Genomic DNA, 24854 nt, shown 5'->3' with positions numbered 1-24854 from the left:
TGGGAATACCAGACCACCTGACCTGCCTCTTGAGAAACCTGTATGAAGGTCAGGAAGCAACAGCTGGAACTGGACATGGAACAGACTGGTTCCAAATAGGAAAAGGAATACATCAAGGCTGTATATTGTCACCTTGCTTATTTAACTTACATGCAGAGTACACCATGAGAAATGCTGGGCTGGAGGAAGCACAAGCTGGAATCAAGATTGCTGGGAAAAATATTAATAACCTCAGCTATGCAGATAACTCCAGCCTTATGAAGAAGAACTAAAGAGCTTCTTGGTGAAAGTGAAAGAGGAGAGTGAAAAAGTTGGCTTAAAGCTCAACATTCAGAAAACTAAGATCAAGGCATCTGCTCCCACTACTTCTTGGCAAATAGATGGGGAAACAGTGGAAACAGTGATGGACTTTATTTTTTTGGACTCCAAAATCACTGCAGATGGTGAATGCAGCCATGAAATTAAAAGACGCTTACTCCTTGGAAGGAAAGTTATGACCAACCTAGACAGCATATTAAAAAGCAGAAACATTACTTGCCAACAAAGATCCGTCTAGTTAAGGCTATGGTTTTTCCAGTGGTCATGTATGGTTGTGAGCGTTGGACTATAAAGAAAGCTGAGCACAGAAGAATTGATGCTTTTGAATTGTGGTGCTGGAGAAGACTCTTGAGAGTCCCTTGGACAGCAAGGAGATCCAACCAGTCCATCCTAAAGAAAGTCAGTCCTGGGTGTTCACTGGAAGGACTGATGTTGAAGCTGAAACTCCAATAATTTGGCCACCTGATACAAAGAGCTGACTCATTTGAAAAGACCCTGATGCTGGGAAAGATTGAGGGCGGGAGGAGAAGATGACGACAGAGGATGAGATGGTTAGATGGCATCACTGACTCAACGGGCGTGAGTTTGAGTAAACTCGGGGAGTTGGTGATGGACAGCGAGGCCTGGCGTGCTGCGGTTCATGGGGTCACAAAGAATCGCACACGACTGAGTGACTGAACTAAACTGAACTGAAATTTGATTCTATCAGCTCACCCTAAGATGATCAGTTGAAGGTAAACTACTATAAAACTATAGTAAGATCAATGTGTACAGCTGAAACTGGCCTCAGATCCCCACCTCCGTACTTGTCTGCCTTCTGCTTTACGGCTCCCTTCTCCAGCTTACCCACTTCAGCTTAGATGCTCTTCCTTCTGGAAGCCTTCCTGGCCCTGGAAATCTGAGCTAGCAGCGCCCTCCAGTGGTTCCAGCAGCTCCCTTCTTACCACAACTGTCTTACAGTACCGTCTAAGCGTGTAGATCTGGCTCAGGAGGGTCTCATCAGCGAATCCCCAGACGCTGGCTGAGGGCGAGATACTCCGTCTGTCCGGTAACTAGAACAAGGGGGAGGCCTGACTCTTCCAGGTTCTCTCGACAGCCTCACAGGCCTCACGTATGGCTCCTAGCCTACTTCACGTGCACAGTCCTTCCCCGCCGCCCCGCGCGCGCCTCGCCACCGCCTTCCACCCCCCTCTCTCCCACCTCGCAAACCACATTACCTAGGCCGCAGGCCCCGGAGCTCGCGGCGAGGCGGGAGCCGGCAAGAAATGCCTGCCGCCATCTTGCCCACCGGGAGTTCAGACATGGCGCTGGGGCTCCTGAGCGCAGCGCCGTTGTTTCTGGCGAGCGCTCTCATATGCTCAGAACACTACTCGCTCTTCTCTGAAAGGAGTAGGCGCGGCTCCTCGCGGGAACAGGCTGGCAGTCTGGGGTGGCCTGAGGCCGTGACTAGGAGGCCCAGAGGTCAGAAGGCGCGCGAGGCCCGGGAACAGGAAGAGTTGGACTCAAAGGGCAGTATCTAGTCTCTTCTTCAGTCAGTCGCCCTTTCTTTGTTTGTCCCATTTTAAGTAGTGTTTGAATCTGGGGCCCTCCTTTTCTGTTTTTACCAACTGCCTTTACCTAAAAATTTACAGACCCTAGCAGTTCTATTTTAATGACGACTGTAATAGTAGTACTTGCGGTAGAAATGCCATACACTTGTGCGTCTGTATATGCACCTTAGAATATTCTGGGGTGTGTCATTCCCATTTTACAGATTAATAGTTCATTGAAATTCAAAGCTGAAAGGGCTGTTGGGTGACTTCTTCAGGCTACAGTTCAGAAAAATTAACCCCACAAGTTAAACGGCAAGTATTAGAAACTGTAGCTCTTGGTTCACCAGTCCCAGGAGCTCTCAGTTGCCATTTCAGATAGGGAAAAATGTGTTACCTGACCAGAGAAACTTATCTCACCATTAAACTTTTCAGAAGTAAAGTTTTAAAATTCATGAATTGAGCTTATTTGATGTCTATTTGTAAGCAATTTGACATCATGTTTAACTCGCTAAGATTTTTTTGTCAAAATATGGACATAGCTTAGGTATCCAGCTTGCTCTATCCGTTTTTTAATAGGAATTTAAAGATTATATTAATGTATTAAGATTAGAAACTAATACATATAATAATATGTTCAGTTCAAATAATATATCATTTTTATTTTTAGATTGTGGAATAGCACCACTTATGCGTATGTTCAAGGGGTCTCGGATTGTAGGGGGCAGAGAGGCTCAAACTGGCGCATGGCCATGGCTAGTTAGCCTACAGATTCATTCCGGCAGATCTGGTGCTCATGTATGTGCGGGAAGCTTAGTGAAAAATAGATGGGTCCTCACGGCTGCCCACTGCACTAAGGATGCTACGTATGTATTCAGAACATTCCTACTTTATTCTTTTAGGGGATATTTTGAAGCTCTTCTCAGCTGTTAAGTCCTGACATTGCACCTTTACTGGTCTGTTCCTTTGACACGGTGGGGAGACTAACACATTTGGAGAGGGGCAACCTGTATCCTAGTCCTCCTCTGACTGTTTGTGGTGCAGTGGTTTTAAGTAAGGTTCCAGAACCTACTAGATGTACCAACTTGATCAAATAGTATAGCTGTGTTATACTGTCACAGAATCTTAGAGTTCATAGAGGTATTTTAAGGGTTTAGTTCAATTCTCTGTCCTATAGTTGAATCCTTCTTACAGTACTGAAATAAAGGGTTCTCTAGTCTGAAATAATTGTTCTTTAATGCATTGAGCTAGGCATTTTGTCATACACAATTTCCACTACTCCCCACAACCAGTCTTTGCTAGAGAGAAACCCTGCCTGGAAAGCAACAAAATCAGGGATCAAATCCAGGTGTGTCAGAATGGAAATCCACACACATAACCATAACTATACCATTTGGCTTTCTACTTAAAATACCTTTTGTGATGATGAACCTTGGAAAGAATCTCATTTAAATTTTGTACAGCTGTTTTTCTTAGAAAGCCTTTTCTTATGCTGAATAAGTGTCTTGACTTTTGTTCTGCCTGTTGAAGCCATGTGTATTCAATTTCATTCCTCTTCCAAGCATTTGAAGATAGTATTAATTTTCTACCTAACAGTTCTCAAGGCTAAATCTTATTGATATTTTTACCTTTTCACTCAACAAAAATTTACTCAATATATGTTATATACTAGGAATTGGGCAAGATGCTGAGGAAGTCAACATTACTGAGTATATTTTTTAGGAGTTCCTCCTGTTTCAGAAAAGTCTGCCACTTCTATTCCTGTTCCCCTTCATTTTCTAAATCTTACACCATCAGCTGTCCCTTATTCCTTCTTAAAACAACTATTTATCAAAGACCTGCTCTGAGATTAGGTACTGTTTAAGGATGTTACATATAATTCTGTATTTAAATAAAGTCGGACATGACTGAGCGACTGAACTGAACTGAACCCTCCCAGTAGCCCTCTGAAATTGCTGTTACCTTCATTTCACTCTTGAGGAATCCAGAGATCAGAGAGATTTGGTAACTTGCCCAAGATCACACTGCTGTAAAGTGGCAATCTATTGATTTAAACCTATTCTCAAATCTAAGCTGTTTCATTATATCTCACTGTCTCTTTAGTATTTTTCAATATTTTCCTCGTTTCTTCCCTACAGCTTTCAAACATGTAGCTCAACTCATCATTATTTAACAAACAAACGAACCCTACCTGTTCCTGTTCTTCCTTTCACTACTAGATTCCTTGAAAAAAAGGCTCCTTTTGTTTCACCTGCATTGACTCATAAAATCCCAGTTGCAATCTGATTTTTGTGGCTAGAACATGCTATTAAAGACCCACCTCCATGTCAAATCCAATGAGCTCCACTCAATCCTCATCCTATTTTATCTCTATAACATTTGGCAAAGTTGATTACTGTTCTCTTCTTTCTTTCTGGCTGTGCCACGTGGCTTGTAGGATCTTAATTCCCTGACCAGGGATCCAACTCACACCCTCTGCATTGGAAGTGTGGGGTTGAACCACTGGACCAGGGAAGTCCTTGTCATGTTTTAAATGACAGTATTTTCAAGAGTTCCACCTTCTATCCTCTTGCCTTATCATCTGAACTCTTTCTGAGAGATGTCTCATCTCAGAAATGAGATGAGACTCGTTTTAAGAGTCATCATGTGCTAGTAACTCCCAAATCTCTCCAGCTGAGTCATATTTCCAGCTCCCTCCTGTACATATATATTGGAGTCACATTCTCAAAAAGTTTAAACATGAAATTTTAAAATCTTCTAATTCTTTCCCTTCTCTATTTTCTTAAATTATAGTTTCACCAACAGTTCCATTACCCAGAGGGTTAGTTGACTCTCTGCAGTATCTCTTAAATTTGTTTCTTTCTGTCTCCCAATACTACTCCCCACTGATTAGAAGTAGATTCAGAATATCAGTCTCCATATCCTTGGTTCATTACTTATACTACTTACACTGTTACTGTGGTAAATATCTGAATGAGTGTGAAGTGGTATCTCATTGTGGTTTTCATTCACATATCCCTAATGATTAGTGATGGTGAGCATATTTCCATGTGCTTTCTGGCCATCGTATTTTTTCTTCCTTTTTTTAAAGTTTGTTTTATTTTTGGCTGCACCATGCATCATGTTCTGTATGCAAGTCAGGAAGCAACACTTAGAACTGGACACGGAACAACAGACTTATTTCCAAATAAGAAAAGGAGTACATCAAGGCTGTATATTGTCACCCTGCTTATTTAACTTATATGCAGAGTACATCATGAGAAATGCTGGGCTTGAAGAAGCACAAGCTGGAATCAAGACTGCTGGGAGAAATATCAATAACCTCAGATATGCAGATGACACCACCCTTATGGCAGAAAGTGAAGAGGAACTAAAGAGCCTCTTGATGAAAGTGAAAGAGGAGAATAAAAAAGTTGGCTTAAAGCTTAACATTCAGAAAACAAAGATCATGGCATCCGGTCCCGTCACTTCATGGCAAATAGATGGAGAAACAGTGGAAACAGTGATGGACTTTCTTTTCTGGGGCTCCAAAACCACTGCAGATGGTGAATGCAGCCATGAAATTAAAAGACGCTTACTCCTTGGAAGGAAAGTTATGACCAACCTAGACAGCATATTAAAAAGCAGAGACATTACTTTGCCAACAAAGGTCCATCTAGTCAAGTCTATGGTTTTTCTAGTAGTCATGTATGGATGTGAGAGTTGGACTATAAAGAAAACTGAGCACAGAAGAATTGATGCTTTTGAATTGTGGTGTTGGAGAAGACTTGAGAGTTCCTTGGACTGCAAGGAGATCCAACCAGTCCATTCTAAAGGAGATCAGTCCTGGGTTTTCATTGGAAGGACTGATGCTGAAGCTGAAACTCCAATACTTTGGCCACCTCATGCAAAGAGTTGACTCATTGGAAAAGACTTTGATGCTGGGAGGGATTGTGGGCAGGAGAAGAAGGGGACGACAGAGGATGAGATGGCTGGATGGCATCACCGACTCGATGGACATGAATCTGTGCAAACTCCAGAAGATGATAAAGGACAGGGAAGCCTGTTGTGCTGTAGTCCATCAAAGAGTCAGACACAACTTAGCGACTGAACAACAATAATAAAGGGGTCAAGCCATCAAGAAGATATAATAACAGTAAATATTTATGCATCCAACTTTGGAACGTCTAAGTATATAAAGCAAGAACTAACAGTTAAAAGGAGAAATAGATAGCAATTCAGTAATAGTTGGGGACTTTAGTTGGAGATCTTAACAATTGACAGATCATCTAGAGAGAGAATCAATAAGGAAACAGCAGATTTAAACAATGCTATCGATCAAGAAGGACTGAACAGACATAGACAGAACCTTCTAGCCAACAGTAGCAGATTATACATTCTTCTCAAGTACACATGGAACATTTTCTATGACAGACCATATGTTAGGCCACAAAACAAGTCAGCAAATTCAAGGAGACCGAAATCATACCAAGGAGCTTCTCTGACCACAATAGCATGAAAGTAGAAATCAATAAAAAGAGGAAAATTGGAAAATGCATGAATACATGGAAATTAAACAATACTCTCCTAGGAAACCAATGGATCAAAGAAGAAACTAAAAGAGAAATTTAAAAAGGATTTTGAGACAAAAATGGAAACACAACTTATGCAGCAAAAGCAGTTCTAAGAGAGAAGTTCATGGCAATAAATGCATATATTAAGAAGGAAGATGATACCAAATAAAGAACCTACCTCTGTACCTGAAGGAACTAGAAAAAGAAGAAACTGAACCTAAAATTAGAAGGAAGGAAATGATAAAGATCAGCACAGTGTTAAATAGATACCAAAAATATATAAAACATTAACCAAACTAAGAGTTGGTTCTTTGAAAAGATAGACAAAATTGACAAACCCTTTCTTACCAAGGAAAAAAGAGGGAGGACCCAAACAACAAACTTATAAATGCAAAAGGACATAGTATAACTTATACCACAGAAATACAAAGGATCATAAGATTTTTTAAATGGGTATAGAATCTGAATAGATATTTTTCCAGAGAAGATAAATGAATGGTCAACAGGTACCTGAAAAGATGCTCAACTCACTAGTCATTAGGGAAATGTAAATTAAAACCACAACAAAATATCACCTTACAATGACCATCATGAAAAAAGACAGCTAACAAATGCTAGTGTGGATGTGGAGGAAAAGGAACACTTGTGAACTGCATATGGGAGTGTGTAAATTGGTACATCCACTATTGAAAAACAGTATGGAGGGTCCTCAAAAAATTAAAAATAGTGCTATAACATGATCCAGCAATTCTATCTCTGGGACAATATCCAAAAGGAATGAAATATTAACTCGAAAAGATATCTGCACCCCATGTTTACAGCAGAATTATTTACAACAGCTTCTAAGTGACAAGCGATGGATGAATGGATAAAAAAGTAAAGAAATGTGGTGTGTGTGTGTAATTTAGCCATAAATAATGAGGAAATCCTACCATTTGTGACACTGTGGATGGATCTTGAAGGCATCATGCTAAGTGAAATAAGTCTGACAGACAAATTCATACTGCATGTTCTCAATTATAAGTAGAATCCAAGAAAAACAAAAAATCCCCACCAAATTTAGAGAAAAAGAGATGAGATTTGTGGCTGTTCCCAGAGGCAGGCTGTGGGGAGAAGGGATATTGGAGGAAAGGTAGTCAAAGGTACAAACTTCCATCATAAGATAAATAAGAACTAGGAATGTAACATATAACATGATGAGTATAGTTAAGACTGCTGTATGATATACAGGAAAATTATTAACAGAGTATATCCTAAGAGTTTTCATCACAAGAATTTTTTTTCTTTTCTTTTTATTGCATATAAATGAGATTATGGATGTTAATTAAACCTATTGTAATCATTTTACAGTATATGTAGATCAAACCAATATGCAGTACACCTTAATCTTATACAATGATGTATGTCAATTATTTCTCAATAAAACAAAATTTTAATTCAAGGAAGATAAATTAATTTTATCTTTATCTTTAAAATAAAGATAATTTAATTCAAGAAAGAAAAGAAACATTATTTAAAAGTTCAGTTCAGTTCAGTCGCTCAATTGAGTCCGACTTTACAACCCCATGAACCACAGCATGCCAGTCCTCCCTGTCCATCACCAACTCCCAGAGTCCACCCAAACCCATGTCCATTGTGTCGGTGATGCCATCCAACCATCTCATCCTCTGTCATCCCCTTCTCCTCCAGCCCTCAGTCTTTCCCAGCATCAGGGTCTTTTCAAATGAGTCAGCTCTCCTCATCAGGTGGCCAAAGTATTGGAGTTTCAGCTTTAGCGTCAGTCCTTCCAATGAACACCCAGGACTAATCTCCCTTAGGATGGACTGGTTGGATCTCCTTGCAGTCCAAGGAACTCTCAAGAGTATTCTCCAACATCATAGTTCAAAAGCATCAATTCTTCAACACTCAGCTTTCTTTATAGTTCAACTCTCACATCCATGCATGACTACTGGAAAAACCATAGCCTTGACTAGATGGACCTTTGTTGGCAAAGTAATGTCTCTGCTTTTTAATATGCTGTCTAGGTTGGTCATAACTTTCTTTCCAAGGAGCAAGTGTCTTTTAATTTCATGGCTGCAATCACCATCTGCAGTCATTTTGGAGCCCCCCAAAATAAAGTCTGACACTGTTTCCACTGTTTCCCTATCTATTTGCCAAGAAGTAATGGGACTAGATGCCATGATCTTTGTTTTCTGAATGTTGAGCTTTAAGCCAACTTTTTTATTCTCCTCTTTCACTTTCATCAAGAGGCTCTTTAGTTCCTCTTCACTTTCTGCCATAAGGGTGGTGTCATCTGCATATCTGAGGTTGTTGATATTTCTCCCGGCAATCTTGATTCCAGCTTGTGCTTCTTCAAGCCCAGCATTTCTCATGATGTACTCTGCATATAAGTTAAATAAGCAGGGTGACAATATACAGCCCTGACGCACTCCTTTTCCTATTTGGAACCAGACTGTTGTTCCATGTCCAGTTCTAACTATTGCTTCCTTACCTGCATATAGGTTTCTCAAGAGGCAGGTCAGGTGGTCTGGTATTCCCATCTCTCTCAGAATTGTCCACAGTTTATTGTGATCCACACAGTCAAAGGCTTTGGCATAGTCAGTAAAGCAGAAATAGATGCTTTTCTGGAACTCTCTTGCTTTTTCCATGATCCAGCGGATGTTGGCAATTTGATCTCTGGTTCCTCTGCCTTTTCTAAAACCAGCTTGAACATCTGGAAGTTCACAGTTCACGTATTGCTGAAGCCTGGCTTGGAGAATTTTGAGCATTACTTTACTAGCATGTGAGATGAGTGCAATGGTGCGGTAGTTTGAGATCCATTAGTTGCTTCTTTTACATTTAGTGTCTTGCTTTATAAAGTCCTTTCTCACAAAGATACAGTCCAGTGGAATATATAAAGTCCTTCCCAACATCAAAGTTGTATATTCATCTATATTTTCTGTCTGGTTTAAGTTTTAAGCCTCTCATCCTAACTTAATATCCAAATGTTTTATTCAAGGATTTCAAAAATGTTAAAAAGTAAATAGTTTAGTGAATTCCCAATACATATTATGCAGCTTCAGTTCATCAGCTCATGCCTGATCTTATTTCATCTTTATTCTTGCCAACTCCCCCTTCAATTATTTTGAAAGAAATCTCAGACATACCACTTTATGTATCTCTGAAATATAAGTCTTTATTTAAAAGATCTGTGTATTTAAATATTTAATCCATTTGGAGTTTATTTTACTGTTTAATATTTTTCAGAGATTTAATTTTATTTCACTTTTCTAACTTGTTTGTTAGTTCCAATATCATTTATTGAATAATTCATCCATTTGTCCATTGATAAGAACTGCTACCATATATTAAATTCTCAGGTACTTGAATCTGTTTGAGACTTTCTGTTCCACTGATCTTTTTCTCCTTTTCTACATCACAGTAGTTAGGTTTTTCCTTCGTATGACTTTGTCAGATGAAAGTAGGATTAATTTTTTTTTATTATTAATCTAACCTGAGGAAAACAAAAACTAGTGGGAGAAAAAGAATATTTGCTTAAATAAACATGTTTATAACAAAAGCATTTACTTTCTTTCAGAAATCCTGTAATGTGGAGAGCTGTGATTGGAACTAATAATATAAGAGGGAGAGAGCCACACAGCAAGAAGATCCAAGTTAATGCAGTCATTATCCACCCAGACTTCAACGTGGAGTCTTACAATAACGATATTGCACTTTTTCACTTAAAAAAAGCAGTGCGTTATAATAATTACATTCAGCCTATTTGTCTACCTTTTGGTGTTTTCCAAAGACTAAACAGAAACACAACATGTTTTATAAGTGGCTGGGGAAGAACAAAAGAAGAAGGTAATTATAATCTGAATTTTGCTGATACAGATTTTCCTGATAATTGGCAGAGGGTGAATTCTTTTATGTATGTCTTTATATCTCTTTATATCATGAGTTTAAACAGTAGGTCTTTATAAACCAGTGAAAAGAAAATGTGTTTTAATTTTCTATGTTTTTTTCTTCCTTGTGGGAGAGAGAAATTTATCTTCCAAAGCAGAAATAGAGACTTCTTTTGTTATACACGCCTACATGCCAAGACACTTAAACTTTTAGACTTTCTCAGAGAGAATGATGGTTCCAAGTGTTTCTATAGTTTCTGAGACTCCTAGGTGATAAAGCAAGTTCTGTGGCAGATTTGCTTATCTTAAACGATAAGCTTCTGGCTATCAGGAATCAAATTTAGTATCCTTTTTATTTAGTGTACTGTTTAGTATCAAACAGGTTGATTGCTATGTATTTTCTATAGTGCACAAAGGTGCACAAAAAATTGACTATCTGAACTAATGGAAGGAATAAAAAAACATAGAAAACAGTCTCTGCAGACAATATTAAAGAAAAATAGAATTGTATGACAAACATTATAACTTCCTTATGATAGTAGGGAATTTTCACACAACTCTTTTATTATTGGCATATTAAGCAGATGGAAAATTAGTAAAGATTTATAATGTTTGCCTTTCCAGTAAGCGGCCTGAAGTGACCTCTAAAAATGGTGCTCTATTCACTCGACCCAGAAAACCCCACAAAATCATGCAAATCAGGAGGTTCAAATGTTCGTGTTCACTTTAAGAACATTTGTAGAACTGCCCAGGCCATAAAGGGTATGCACATCCAAAAAGCCAGCAAGTATCTGAGGATGTCACTTTAAAGAAGCAATGTGTGCCATTCTGTCGTTACAACGGTGGAGCTGGAGGTATGCACAGGCCAAACAGTGGGGCTGGACGCAGGGTCAGCGGCCAAAAAAGAGTGCTGAAAGTTTACTGCACATGCTCAACAATGCAGAGTCATGCTGAACTTAAGGGCTTAGATGTAGATTCTCTGGTCACTGAGCACATCCAGGTGAACAAAGCCCCCAAGACGTGGCACAGGACTTAGAGAATTCACAGTTGGATCAACCCCTACATGAACTCTGTCATATTGAGATGATCCTTACCGAAAAAGAACAGATTGTTCCTAAACCAGATAAGGAGGTTGCACAGAAGGAAAAAGATATCCCAGAAGAAACTGAAGAAAGAAAAACTTACAGCCTAGGAATAAATACCGCAAAAAATAAATGCAAATAAAAGTGTTGGTTGTAAAAAAAATAATAATAAAATTATAATGTTTGAATTAGCAAGTTTGATTTAATAGCCAAATCAGAAAATTCTGCACCCCAAAATCAGACACTTTTATCTTTTCAAGTACAGGTAGAACCTTTATAACAACTGACTGCTTACTAGGCCATAAAGAAAATCTCCAAGTTTGAAGGACAGGTAATGTACAAACTATATACTGTGATTACAATTAATTTAGAAATAAGAGAGATGGGAATATGATGGAATAAGGAGGTTGGCAAATCCTCATCCCCCAACATAAGCACAAATTGGAAAAAAAACTCAAAAACTGTCAAAAGCAACCATTTCAGAGCCCTAGAAATAAAAATGCACAATAAATTGAGGAGTATTTGTTTATTATAAGCATCTAGAAATTTGGGTAAAAAGAGGAACTTGTAGTTTTCTTGCTGCGGCTGCTCCTAACTCCCTTTCTGATCAGTCAGTGTAATAGCTTTACCAAGATCATGAGGATCATGAGGAAAAAGGATCTTGCTACCAAAGGATATGGACTTGATTTGGAGTAGTAGTTGATAATCCAGGCCAGTAGCACTGTCAATAAAAGTAATTGATTCAAAAAACTAAAAAATTAAAAAAAATAAATCTTAAACAAGTATTGGACGCAGCAAGAGATGAAGAGGGGAAACAAACAGCTCTGCTGGTCTGGGATTGTGATCCTAGATGCAGCCAGGAGTGGAAAAGATCAGAAATTTGACAAGAAGAACCTCAAAATGAGACAGCTACAGAATGGCTAGATAAGCTCTCCAAACATCCTTGGTTTACTGGAAAACATACATGTATACACATGTGGGGAAAAAAAACCTGAGAGAGCTTAGCATAAAGTGAAAATCAAGGCAGAGTTGAAATCTGACTGAACTCTGAACACACTCCCCAAACCATACATAGATTCATCAGCAGAGGATGAAAGCCAAAATCATTAACTGATAAGTAAACTATGCAGACACATGGGTAAGCCCTGTGAAGGCAGCTTAAAAGGTAAAAATCAGAATTAAAAAACTGAGCAGAGACATCAACAGTCACACAATGTGGGACACACAGATTCTACAATTTAAGTCCAGCAAGTTATTTTTAAGAAAACACAACAACTTTGTTGAGAAGAGAAACAAAACCCAGAGTTGTTACAGTACATTAATCTGAAAATGCAAAGTTTTCAACAGAAATACTGTAAGACATCCAAAAAACTAAGAAAAAAAAAAAACCAGAAATGTGACCTATATTTTCCCCCTATATTCAGGGGGAAAAAGTAGTCAATAGACACTGACTCTGGACAGGTTTAGATGTTGAATACAGCAAAGACTTCAAAGAAGCACTTTAAATAGTTTGACAAATTAAACAGAAATTATTATCCAAAGAATTAAAAACATGATGACAATGACTTAACAAATAGGGAATGCCTGTGGAGAAATAAACAATTTAAAAAAGAACCAAATGGAAATTCTAGAGATTTGATATGGCACAAGAGAGCATCTGTGAATTTAAACTACAGAAACAGAAATAATATAATCTGGAGAAAACAGAGAAAAAATTCTTGAAGAAAAATAAACACACTCAGAGAGGCCTGTGGCACAACATCAGGTATACCAGCATGCATATAGTGGGATTTCTGGAAAGGAAAGAGAGAAAAAATGGGGACAAAAAAATAGCTGAAGAAAATAATAGCCCCAAACAACCTGAATTTCATGGAAAAAGAAAAACAACACAAAACTTTAATTTATAATAAAGAAGCTCAATGAATCCCAATTAAGATTTAAAAAAAAACTAAAAATGTGCAAAACATGTATACTTAAAACTACAAAATGTTACACAGGGAAATTAAAGAAGACCTAATAAATGGAAAGACATACGACATTCATGGATTCAAAGACTCAATATTGTTAATATGGCTATTATCCTCAGATTGACCCATATTTTCAATGCAATCCCTATCAAAATCCCAGCAAGGTTTTTCATACAAATGGCATTCCACTCCAGGACTATTGCCTGGAAAATCCCATGGACAGAGGAGCCTGGTAGACTACAGTCCATGGGGTCGCAAAGAGTCGGACACGACTGAGCGACTTCACTTCACTTGACAAGTTGATCCTAAAATGTATATGGAAAGGCAAAGAACCTAGAATAGTCAAAAAGTTTTTTGAAGAACAACAAAACTAAGTTACTCTACCTAATTTAAATTTGCCTAATACTAAAAACTACAGCCATTAGGACAGTATGGTACTGATTTATTTTCTGGTAGCATGTTTAGAATTTTCTATGTGTAGTATCATGTCATCTGCAGATAATGACAGTTTTACTTCTTCCTTTCCAATCTGGATTCCTTTTCTTTCTTTTTCCTCTTCAACTGCTGTGACTCAGACTTCCAAAACTATGTTGAATAAAAGTGGCAAGAGTGAGCATCCTTGTCTTGTTCTTCATCTTAGAAGAAATGCTTTTAGCTTTTCACCATTGAGTATGATGTTAGTTATAGCGTTTATTATGTTGAAGTATGTTCCCTCTATGCTCACTTTCTGGAGAGCTCTTATTGTAAACTGATGTTGAATTTTATAAAAATTCTTCTGTATCTATTGAGATGGTCATATTGTTTTTATTTTTCAATTTGTTAATACAATGTACCAAACTGATCAATTTTCGGACCTTGGAAAATCCTTGCATCCCTGGGCTGAATCCCACTTGGTCATGATATATGATTCTCCTAATGCATTGTTAGACTCTGTTTGCTAGTATTTTGTTAAGGATTTTTGCATTTATGTTCATCCGTGATACTGCCCTATAATTTTTTCTTTTTTGTGATATCTGTAGAATTCAACTGTGAAGCCATCTGGTCCTGGATATTTGTTTGTTTGCTGGGAGTTTTTAAATTACTGATTCACTTTCAGTACTGTTAATTCAAATTTGGTTTCTTTTTGGTTCAGTCTTGAGAGATTGTACCTTTCTAAGAATTTGCCATGTCTTCTAAGGTATCCATTTTATTGGTGTATATTTGCTTGTAGTAGTCTCTTATGGCCCTTTGTATTTCGGCAGTGCTGGTTGGTTAAACATAGCAGAGATCAATGGAACACAATACAGAGTCCAAAAAACCCCCGAAACAACCCAACTTATGTTTATGATCAACTGATATATTTATACAAAATTCCTAGAAAAGGCAAACCTACAGAGACAGAAATCCTATCAGTCATTTTCTGAGGGTGAGCCTAGAGGTGAGAACTGACTGCAGTTGGCATGGAGAGGACTCATTGGAGTGGAAGTATCCTAAAACTGGATGTGGGCCTGGTATAAATTTACAAAAAATCATTGAGCTGCTTTCTTACAGTGTGAGAATTGTTATGTAAATTAAACATAAATAAAGCTTCTTTAAAAATGACCCCCCAAAATTTAAATCACACATTTGAAAAATTTAAAATATACTACTAAATAGCTCCTATGTCAAAGAAGAAATAATAATCTTAAATCCTTATAACTATATAATAATGTATATCAGTTCAGTCACTCAGTTGTGTCCGACTCTCTGTGACCCCATGGATGCCAGGCTTCTCTGTCTATAACCAGGGAAGTTTACTCAAACTCATGTCCATTGACTCAGTGATGGCATCCAACCATCTCATCCTCTGTTGTCCCCTTCTCCTCCCACCTTCAATCTTTCCCAGTATCAGGGTCTTTTCCAATAGTCAGCTCTTCGCATCAGGTGGCCAAAATATTGGAGTTTCAGCTTTAGCATCAGTCCTTTCAATGAATATTCAGGACTTATTTCCTTTAGGATGGACTGGTTGGAGCGCCTCATAGTCCAAGGGACTCTCAACAGTCTTCTCCGACACCACAGTTCAAAAGCACCAATTCTTTGGTGCTCAGCTTTCTTTATAGTACAACTGTCACATCCATACATAACTTCTGGAAAAACCATAGCTTTGACTAGACAGACCTTTGTTGGCAAAGTAATGTCTCTGCTTTTTAATATGCTGTCTAGGTTGGTCATAACTTTTCTTCCACGGAGCAAGCGTCTTTTAATTTCATGGCTACAGTCACCATCTGCAATGATTTTGGAGCCCCCCAAAATAAAGTCTCTCACTGTTTCCATTGTTTCCCTATCCATTTCCCATGAAGTGATGGGACCAGATGCCATGATCTTTGTTTTCTGAATGTTGAGCTTTAAGTCAACTTTTTCACTCTCTTTTGCCCTCATCAAAAGGCTCTTTAGTTGTTCTTCACTTTCTGCCATAAGGGTGGTGTCATCTGCATATCTGAGGTTATTGGTATTTCTCCCAGCAATCTTGATTCCAGCTTGTGCTTCCTCCAGCCCAGCGTTTCTCATGATGTACTCTGCATATAAGTCAAATAAGCAGGGCGACAATATACAGCCTTTCCCGATTTGGAACCAGTCTGTTGTTCCATGTCCAGTTCCAACTGTTGCTTCCTGACCTATATACAGATTTCTCAAGAGGCAGGCCAGGTGGTCTGATATTCCCATCTCTTTCAGAATTTTCCACAGTTTGTTGTGATCCACACAGTCAAAGGCTTTGGCCTAGTCAGTAAAGCAGAAGGAGATGTTTTTCTGGAGCTCTCTTGCTTTTTTGATGATCCAGCAGATGTTGGCAATTTGATCTCTGGTTCCTCTGCCTTTTCTAAAACCAGATTGAACATCTGGAAGTTCATGGTTCATGTACTGCTGAAGCCTGGCTTGAGAATTTTGAGTATTACTTTGCTAGTGTGTGAGATGAGTGCAATTCTGCAGTAGTTTGAGCATTCTTTGGCATTTTGAAAACTGACCTTTTCCAGTCCTGTGGCCACTGCTGAGTTTTCCAAATTTGCTGGCATATTGAGTGCAGCACTTTCACAGCATCATCTTTTAGGGTTTGAAATAGCTTAGTGGGCATTCCATCACCTCCATTAGCTTTGTTCATAGTGATGCTTCCTAAGGCCCACTTGACTTTGCATTCCAAGATGTCTGGCTCTAGGTGAGTGATCACAACATCATGGCTATCTAAGTCATGAAGATCTTTTTTGTATAGTTCTTCTGTGTAATCTTGCCACCTCTTCTTATCTGCTTCTGTTAGGTCCATACCATTTCTGTCCTTTATTGTGTCCATCTTTGCATGAAATATTCCCTTGGTATCTCTAATTTTCTTGAAGAGATCTCTAGTCTTTCCCATTCTATTGTTTTCCTCTATTTCTTTGCACTGATCACTGAGGAAGGCTCTCTTATCTCTCCTCTTTGGAACTCTGCATTCAAATGGGTATATCTTTCCTTTTCTCCTTTGTTTTTTGTTTCTCTTCTTTTCTCAGCTGTTTGTAAGGCCTCCTCAGACAACCATTTTGCCTTCTTGCATTTCTTTTTCTTGGGGATGGTCTTGATCACTGCCTCCTGTACAATGTCAAGAACCTCTGTTCATAGTTCTTCAGGCACTCTATCAGATCTAATCCCTTGAATCTGTTTGTCACTTCTAGTGTATAATCATAAGGGATCTGATTTAGGTCATACCTGAATAGTCTAGTGGTTTTCCCTACTTTCTTCAATATAAGTCTGAATTTGGCAATAAGGAGTTCGTGGTCTGAGCCACAGTCAGCTCCCGGTCTTGTTTTTGCTGACTATATATATAGTTTCTCCATCTTTGTGCAAAGAATATAATCAATCTGATTTCGGTATTTACTATCCGGTGGTGTCCATGTGTGGAGTCTTCTCTTGTGTTTTTGGAAGAGGGTGTTTGTAATTGATCAGTATTGTATTTGTGCAAGGATATTCTAAGTAACCAGTGGAACAGAACAGAAAACACAGGCATCTATTCCTGGACTCTCTTTCTCCTATTTACTTCAAAAATCTCTAGTTATTTTGAATAACCCTACACCAATATCACATTGGATTAGTATTGTTCATAAATCAGGTGGTAGGTTTACAGATGTTGATTTCATTATTATATCTGGTTAACGTCTATGTTACATATACTCTTTTGTATACAGCCAGTATTACTTTAATTATTTGAAAACAAAGGGTAGAAATGCATCTTTCCTCTAGGAAGCCTTGATCCAGGAATTTGGATGTCATTAGATATACTTTATTTTTATTTCCTTTTCTTATTCTCTATCCATGTTGACTTTAACTTCCTCAGGCTGCCTGTCCTCATAAATGTGGAAGTATGGCTGCAGGCTGATTTGAACTTATATTAATAACTAATCATGTGACTAGGGTGAAACAGATTCTTCTCTGGCACCTCCAGTTAAAAAAGCTGGATAAGTATTCCAATTGACAAGGCTTATACCAAATATAATCACCTCTAGACTAATTCCAGGAGAATGGAATTCTGTGAATGGAACAGTTTGGTCATTTTCCCACTTGCAGTAAAGGGGAAAATGTCTATTACTTGAAAAGCTAAGGAAGAATGTGGCACACATAAAATATTCAGCTTCCACATATGACAACTGCAATTCTGAGACAGCCTGATGGTATCAGATGCTGCTGTTACAGTAGCTTTTCTGTGGATAAATCTTAGAATAATCTGAAGTGTTCTCTTATATCTTCCTATCTTTTCTGTAGCAAAGAACCACTTTATGTTCAAGAATAAGCAGAGAAGTTAGGGGAGTACATGAATTAGAAATCTGCTTTATTTTCACATTCAACATTTTGCAAGACAGCGTCATTAGAAAACTTAATTAAAATTATTCGCAACTTACGACATAAGACTGATCTCAGCATTTACCTCTCTCAGTTCAGTTCAGTTGCTCAGTCATGTCTGACTCTTTGCGACCCCATTTACCTCTTTAGCCCTTGATAATCTTTATAGTTTTATTTTGTAACACTACAGATCCTTCTGTGAGACCTCCAAGAAACATAAGAGAGCAAAGATTTTTAAAAAAGTAACCTGAAATTCCTACTATCCAGAGATAACTATCATTAAGACTTGGTCGACTTTCTTTCACCGTATCTCCAGGCATTCATACATGCATACATATCTGGATACAATTTTACATAATTGTTCAATCAGTCACTATGGAAAGAAAACCTGTTGAACATGAACATTTTATATTGCTGTCAAAATGTCTGCTCTCCAAAATAATTTAACTGGTATTTTTTTTTTGTTGTTGTTAATAGGTAATGTTACCAAAGAGTTACATGAAGCAGAAGTGCATTATATTTCTCGAAGTTTCTGTAATTCTGAGAGGAGCTATGGGGGTATAGTTCCTAACACTTCATTTTGTGCAGGTGATGAAGATGGAATTTTTGATTCTTGCAGGGTAAGACCAAATACTTTTCCTTATCAATATTTTCTAAAGACAGAAAGGAACTTGAACAAGTCTTTGATCACTTTCTGGTGAAGTCTTAATTCTCAAGTCTTAATTATTTTTCTCCTTTTTAACTATTCCATGCTTGCCTAATTCCTTGGTTTCTACAATCATGATCAATCTAAGAAATATTTGCCTTGAATCTTTTTTTTTCATTACCACCTTTATTGAGATACAATTTACAATTCACCCATTTAAAGTATAAAACTCATTGGGGGATTTTATATTTAGAGTAGTGAACCATTACCATAATCTAATTTTTAGAACACTTTTGTCACCCCCCCCCCCCAAAAAAAAAACTCTTCCCATTAAGGCAACCATTAGTCTGTAGAGATTTGCCTATTCTGGAAGTTTCCTATGAACAGGATCATTCAATTTGTGGTCTTTTGTGACTACGTTCTTTTACTTAGCATAATGTTTTTAAGTTCGTCTCCATTATAGCATGTATTAATACCTTATTCATTTTATTGCCAAATAATACACCATAGTTTGGATATGTCACATTTTATTCATCTATCCATTTGTAGATGGACATTTAAGCTATTTCTGCTTTTTTGGCTATTACAAATAACATGGCTATAAATATTTGTGTACATGTTTTTATGTGTAAGTATGTTTTTATTTCTCTTGGAAATTCTACCTAGGAGTGGAACTGCTGAGTCAATTCTTAACATTTTAAAGAACTGTCAAACTGTATTCCAAAGTGCCTACACCATTTTACATTCTTATGCAACAATATGAGACTTCTTCTGTTTTTTATTGGAATATACTTGATTTGCAATGTTGTGTTAGTTTCAGGTATAGAGCAAAGTGAATCAGTTATGTATATATACACACACACATGTATATTCACTTTTTAAAGGTTCTTTCCTCATATAGGTCATTACAGAATGTTGAGTAGAGTTCCCTATGCTATACAGCAGGTTCTCTAGTTATCTGCTTTAAATTTAGTCGTGGGTATATGTTAATCCCAATCTCCCAATTTACCCCTGCTCTCTGATCCCCTGTTAACCATAAGTTCATTTGCTACATCTGTGACTCTAATTCTGTTTTGTAACCAAGTTCATTTGTACTCCTTTTTTTCAGATTTCACATATAAGCAATATCATATATTTGTCTGTGTCTGACTTCACTCAGTATGACAGTCTCTAGGTTCATCCATGTTGCTGCAAATAGCATTACTTTTTTAATGGCTGAGTAATATTCCATTGTATATGTGTATCACATAGTCTTTATCCATTCCTCTGTTGATGAACACGTAGGTTGTTTCTGTGTCTAGGCTATTATAAACAGTGATGCAACGAACATTGCAGTACATGTAATCTTTTTGAAATATATTTTTCTCTAGGTGTATGCCCAGGAGTGGGATTGCTGAGTCATATGGTAGTTCTAGTTTTAATTTTTAAAGGAACCTCTATACTGTTCTCCACAGTAGCTATACCAATTTACATTCCCACTAACAGTGTAGAAGAGTTCCCTTTTCTCCACACCTTCTCCAGTATTTACTCTTTGTAGATTTTCTGATGATAGCCATTGTGACTGGTGTGAGATGATACTTCATTGTAGTTTTGATTTGCATTTCTCTAACATTGATAATTAGTGATGTTGAGCATCTTTTCATGTGCCTTTTGGCCATCTCAGCAATGTATCAGTTCAGTTCAGTCGCTCAGTCAATTCTGACTCTTTGAGACCCCATGGACTGCAGCACGCCAGGCCTCCCTGTCCATCACCAACTCCCGGAGTTTACTCAAACTCATGTTCATTGAGTTGGTGATGCCATCCAACCATCTCATCCTCTGTTGTCCCCTTCTTCTTCCGCCTTAGTCTTTCCCAGAATCAGGGTCTTTTCAAATGAGTCAGCTCTTTGTATCAGGTGGCCAAAATATTGCAGTTTCAGCTTGACATCAGTCCTTCCAATGACTATTCCAATGAATATTTCCTTTAGGATGGACTGATTAGAGCTCCTTGCAGTCCAAGGGACTCTCAACAGTCTTCTCCAACACCACAGTTCAAAAGCATCAATTCTTCAGCACTCAGCTTTCTTTATAGTCCAACTCTCACATCTATACATGACTACTAGAAAAACCATAGCCTTGACTAGACGGACCTTTGTTGGCAAAGTAATGTCTCTGCTTTTTAATATGCTGTCTAGGTTGGTCATAACTTTCCTTCCAAGGAGTAAGTGTCTTTTAATTTCATGGCTGCAATCACTATCTGCAGTGATTTTGGAGCCCCCCAAAATAAAGTCTGCTACTGTTTCCACTGGGTCCCCATCTATTTGCCATGAAGTGATGGGATCAGATGCCATGATCTTAGTTTTCTGAATGTTGAGCTTTAACTTTTTCACTCTCCACTTCCACTTTCATCAAGAGGCTCTTTAGTTCTTCACTTTCTGCCATAAGGATGGTGTCATCTGCATATCTGAGGTTATTGATATTTCTCCCAGTAATCTTGATTCCAGTTTATGCTTCTTCCAGCCCAGGGTTTCTCATGATGTACTCTGAATAGAAGTTAAATAAGCAGGGTGACAATTTACAGCCTTGACATACTCCTTTTCCTATTTGGAACCAGTCTGTTGTTCCATGTCCAGTTCTAACTGTTGCTTCCTGGCCTGCATACAGATTTCTCAAGAGGCAGGTCAGGTGGTCTGATATTCCTTTCTCTTTCAGAATTTTCCACAGTTTATTGTGATCCAAACAGTCAAAGGCTTTGGCATAGTCAATAAAGCAGAAATAGATGTTTTTCTGGAACTCTCTTGCTTTTTCGATGATCCAGCAGATGTTGGCAATTTGATCTCTGGTTCCTCTGCCTTTTCTAAAACCAGATTGAACATCTGGAAGTTCACAGTCCATGTACTGTTGAAGCCTGGCTTGGAGAATTTTGAGCATTACTTTGCTAGTACGTGAAAGTGAAAGTGAAGTCGCTCAGTCGTGTCCTACTCTTTGCGACCCCGTGGACTGTAGCCCACCAGGCTCCTCTGTCCATGGGATTCTCCAGGCAAGAATACTGGAGTGGGTTGCCATTTCCTTCTCCAAAGGATCTTCCCAACCCAAGGATCGAACCCAGGTCTCCCTCATTGCAGGCAGACACTTTAACCTCTAAGCCACCAGGGAAGTGAGATGAGTGCAATTGTGCGGTAGTTTGAGCATTCTTTGGCATTGCCTTTCTTTGGGATTGGAATGAAAACTATCTTTTCCAGTCCTGTGGCCTCTGCTGAGTTTTCCAAATTTGCTGGCATATTGAGTGCAGCACTTTCACAGCATCATCTTTTAGGATTTTAAATAGCTCAACTGGAATTCCATCACCTCCACTAGCTTTGTTCCTAGTTATACTTCCTAAGGCCCACTTGACTTCACATTTCAGGATGTCTGGCTCTAGGTGAATGATCACACCATCATGATTATCTGGGTTTCTAATTTCTCCACATCCTTGTCAGCACTTGTTATTGTCTATCTTTTTTAAAATAGAAATACAGTTGATTTTCAATACTGTATTAGTTTCAGGTGTACAGCAAATTGATTCAGTAATATGTGTATACTTTTCCAGATTATTTTCCATTATTGTTATGACAAGATACTGAAATCCTTGTTGCTTATCTATTTTATGTATAGCAGTTTGTATCTGTGAATCCCATACTTCTAAATAATTTATTCCTCTCTATATGCCTTTCCCCTCTGGTAATCATAAGTTTATTTTCCATGTCTGTGGTTTGTTTCTGTTTCGTTTAATGATTTTTAAAAACAATTTTGTTTTTGGCTGTGCTGGGTCTTCATTGCTACGCAGGCTTTACTCTAGTTGTTGAGTAGGAGCTACTCTTCGTTGCAGTGTGCAGGCTTCCCATTGTGGTGCTTCTCTTGTTGCACAGCAAGAGCTCTAGGCATGCAGACTTCAGTAGTTGTGGCACGTGGCTCAGCACATGCAGCTCCCAGGATCTAGCGCACACGCTCAGTAGTTCTGGTACATGGGCTTAGTTTCTCCACAGCATGTGGGGTCTTCCTTGACTAAGGATCAACCCGTGTCTCCTGCACTGGCAAGCAGATTCTTCACCACTGGGCCACCAGGGAAGGGCTGTCTTTGATTTTTTTTTTTTTTTTTTATTTACTTGGCTGCTCTAGGTCTAAATTGTGGCACTCGGGGATCTTCAACCTTCATTGCAGGATCTTTAGTTGTGGCAATTGAACTCTCAGATCTGGGAAGTGGGATCTATTTCCCTGACTAGGGATTGAACTCAGGCCCCCTGGGTGGGAGCACAGAATCTTAGCCACTAGACCACCAGGGAAGTCCCATCGTGTCTTTAACATATCTCACTGTCTGTTTTGGCTGCCCTGGGTCTTCTTTCTGCACATGGGCTCCTCTGGTCCCAGCGAGCGTGGGACGCTCTCCAGTTGCAGTGCACAGGCTTCTTACCGGAGTGGCTTCTCTTGTCGCAGGGCACAGGCTCTAGCGGGTGCAGGCTTCAGTAGGTGCAGCATGCAGGCTCTAGAGCAGGCTCAGTAGTTGTGGCACACAGGCTTAGTTGCCCTGCACCTTGTGAAATTTTCCAGAACCAGGGCTCAAACCCATGTCCCTTGTATCAGCAGGTGGATTCTCAACCATTGGACCACCAGCGAATTCCCATGTTTGATTTTTTTTTACAAAATCAAATGTATCTGTTTTTTGTTTTGTCCCTTGTGGCTTTTAAATCTTTATTTATTCCTCTTTTTTCTTCACTGCATCTAAATCTACCAGCACATCACTCCCAAACAGTGTCCCATGCTCTGATCTTTTCCTACTCATTTTGATTTCTGCTCTTCAGGGTTTATCTTTCCGGTATCCTTTTCCTTAAAAATCTTACTGAATAGAAGAAATCAATCTAATTTAATTGCATTCATAAATGAAACATTCTCATCGTCAAAAAATAATTTTTTAATGCTTTCCTTATATAGAGAATTTGAAAACACCTTAGAAACTCGGTCCTTAAACTTTAAGCATTAAACAGTTATCTCAGTGTCCTTATTGTTTTGAATGATTAATACTCTTCAGTAATGGTGTTTTGGTGTATTAACAGTCTAGTATAAACTATGACAAAGATTTGTCATTTTAATACTATTAAATGTTAGCTGCTCAGTCATGTTGACTCTGTGATCCCATGAACTGTAACCCACCAGGCTCCTCTGTCCATGGAATTCTCCAGCCAAGAGTACTGGAGTGGGTTGCCATGCCCTTCTCCAGGGGATCTTTCTGACTCAGGGATTGAACCCCGGTCTCCTGCATTGCATGCTTAGCTATTTATTCCTATGATCCTGCACCAGTTAATGTCAACACTTAGAAAGATGCCGTGTCTTGCAAGATGCCCGTTCACTCCTGTCCTCTAGTTAGCAAACCACACACACACCTAAATGAATCCATTATATATCTTAGTTCTACCATTCCTACATAGCATTAATACAAGCATTCTAATAGACAATATTTATAGTATTTTGCACAACTCCTAAATTATATTCCTCCTGAGTAACTACATTAAAAAATCCAAACAATTCAATTATAGTATTTTGGTTCAAAACTATGCAGGTGGAGAATTTATCCACCAGCTATATGGTTCCTCAAAAATAACAGGCCAGACTGAATACCTGTTTCAGTTGGAATATAAAACTGAAAATCTATGCATCTTTATAAGTTAGAAGTTAAAAATGTATATTTATATAAATATATAATTAATGTGATTAATTTATTCCAGATTTATTGTTGTTTAAAGACTACTGGAAGTAACTAATACTATTTTGGGACTTTTTTAATAGGGTGATAGTGGTGGACCATTAATGTGCTACCTACCAGAACGTAAACGATATTTTGTAATGGGAATTACCAGTTACGGATATGGCTGTGGTCGAAAAAATTTTCCTGGTGTCTATAGCGCACCATCCTTCAACCAAAAGTGGCTGACAGAGCAACTCTACCAGTCAAGCAATAAAGGCACATTTAACATAAATATTCTACTTGGACAGGTCCTTATAGCCTTAGGTTCTGCTGTCTTACTTGCAACTCCATAA

The 24854-nt window shown here is 38.4% G+C and overlaps 1 protein-coding gene across 1 annotated transcript; it reads left to right on the top strand.

The window, feature by feature from the left end:
• Positions 1 to 1619: 1619 nt before the first annotated feature.
• On the top strand, positions 1620 to 24854 carry TMPRSS12 (transmembrane serine protease 12). Its single transcript, XM_052640546.1, has 5 exons — positions 1620 to 1807; positions 2516 to 2713; positions 9978 to 10246; positions 18635 to 18777; positions 24603 to 24854. The coding sequence occupies exons 1-5, from the start codon at positions 1620 to 1622 to the stop codon at positions 24852 to 24854; spliced, it is 1050 nt and encodes a 349-aa protein (XP_052496506.1).

This window comes from Budorcas taxicolor, chromosome 5, assembly GCF_023091745.1.
Source record: "Budorcas taxicolor isolate Tak-1 chromosome 5, Takin1.1, whole genome shotgun sequence".
Lineage (NCBI taxonomy): Eukaryota > Metazoa > Chordata > Mammalia > Artiodactyla > Bovidae > Budorcas > Budorcas taxicolor.
This window is presented reverse-complemented; position numbering and strand designations above follow the sequence as displayed.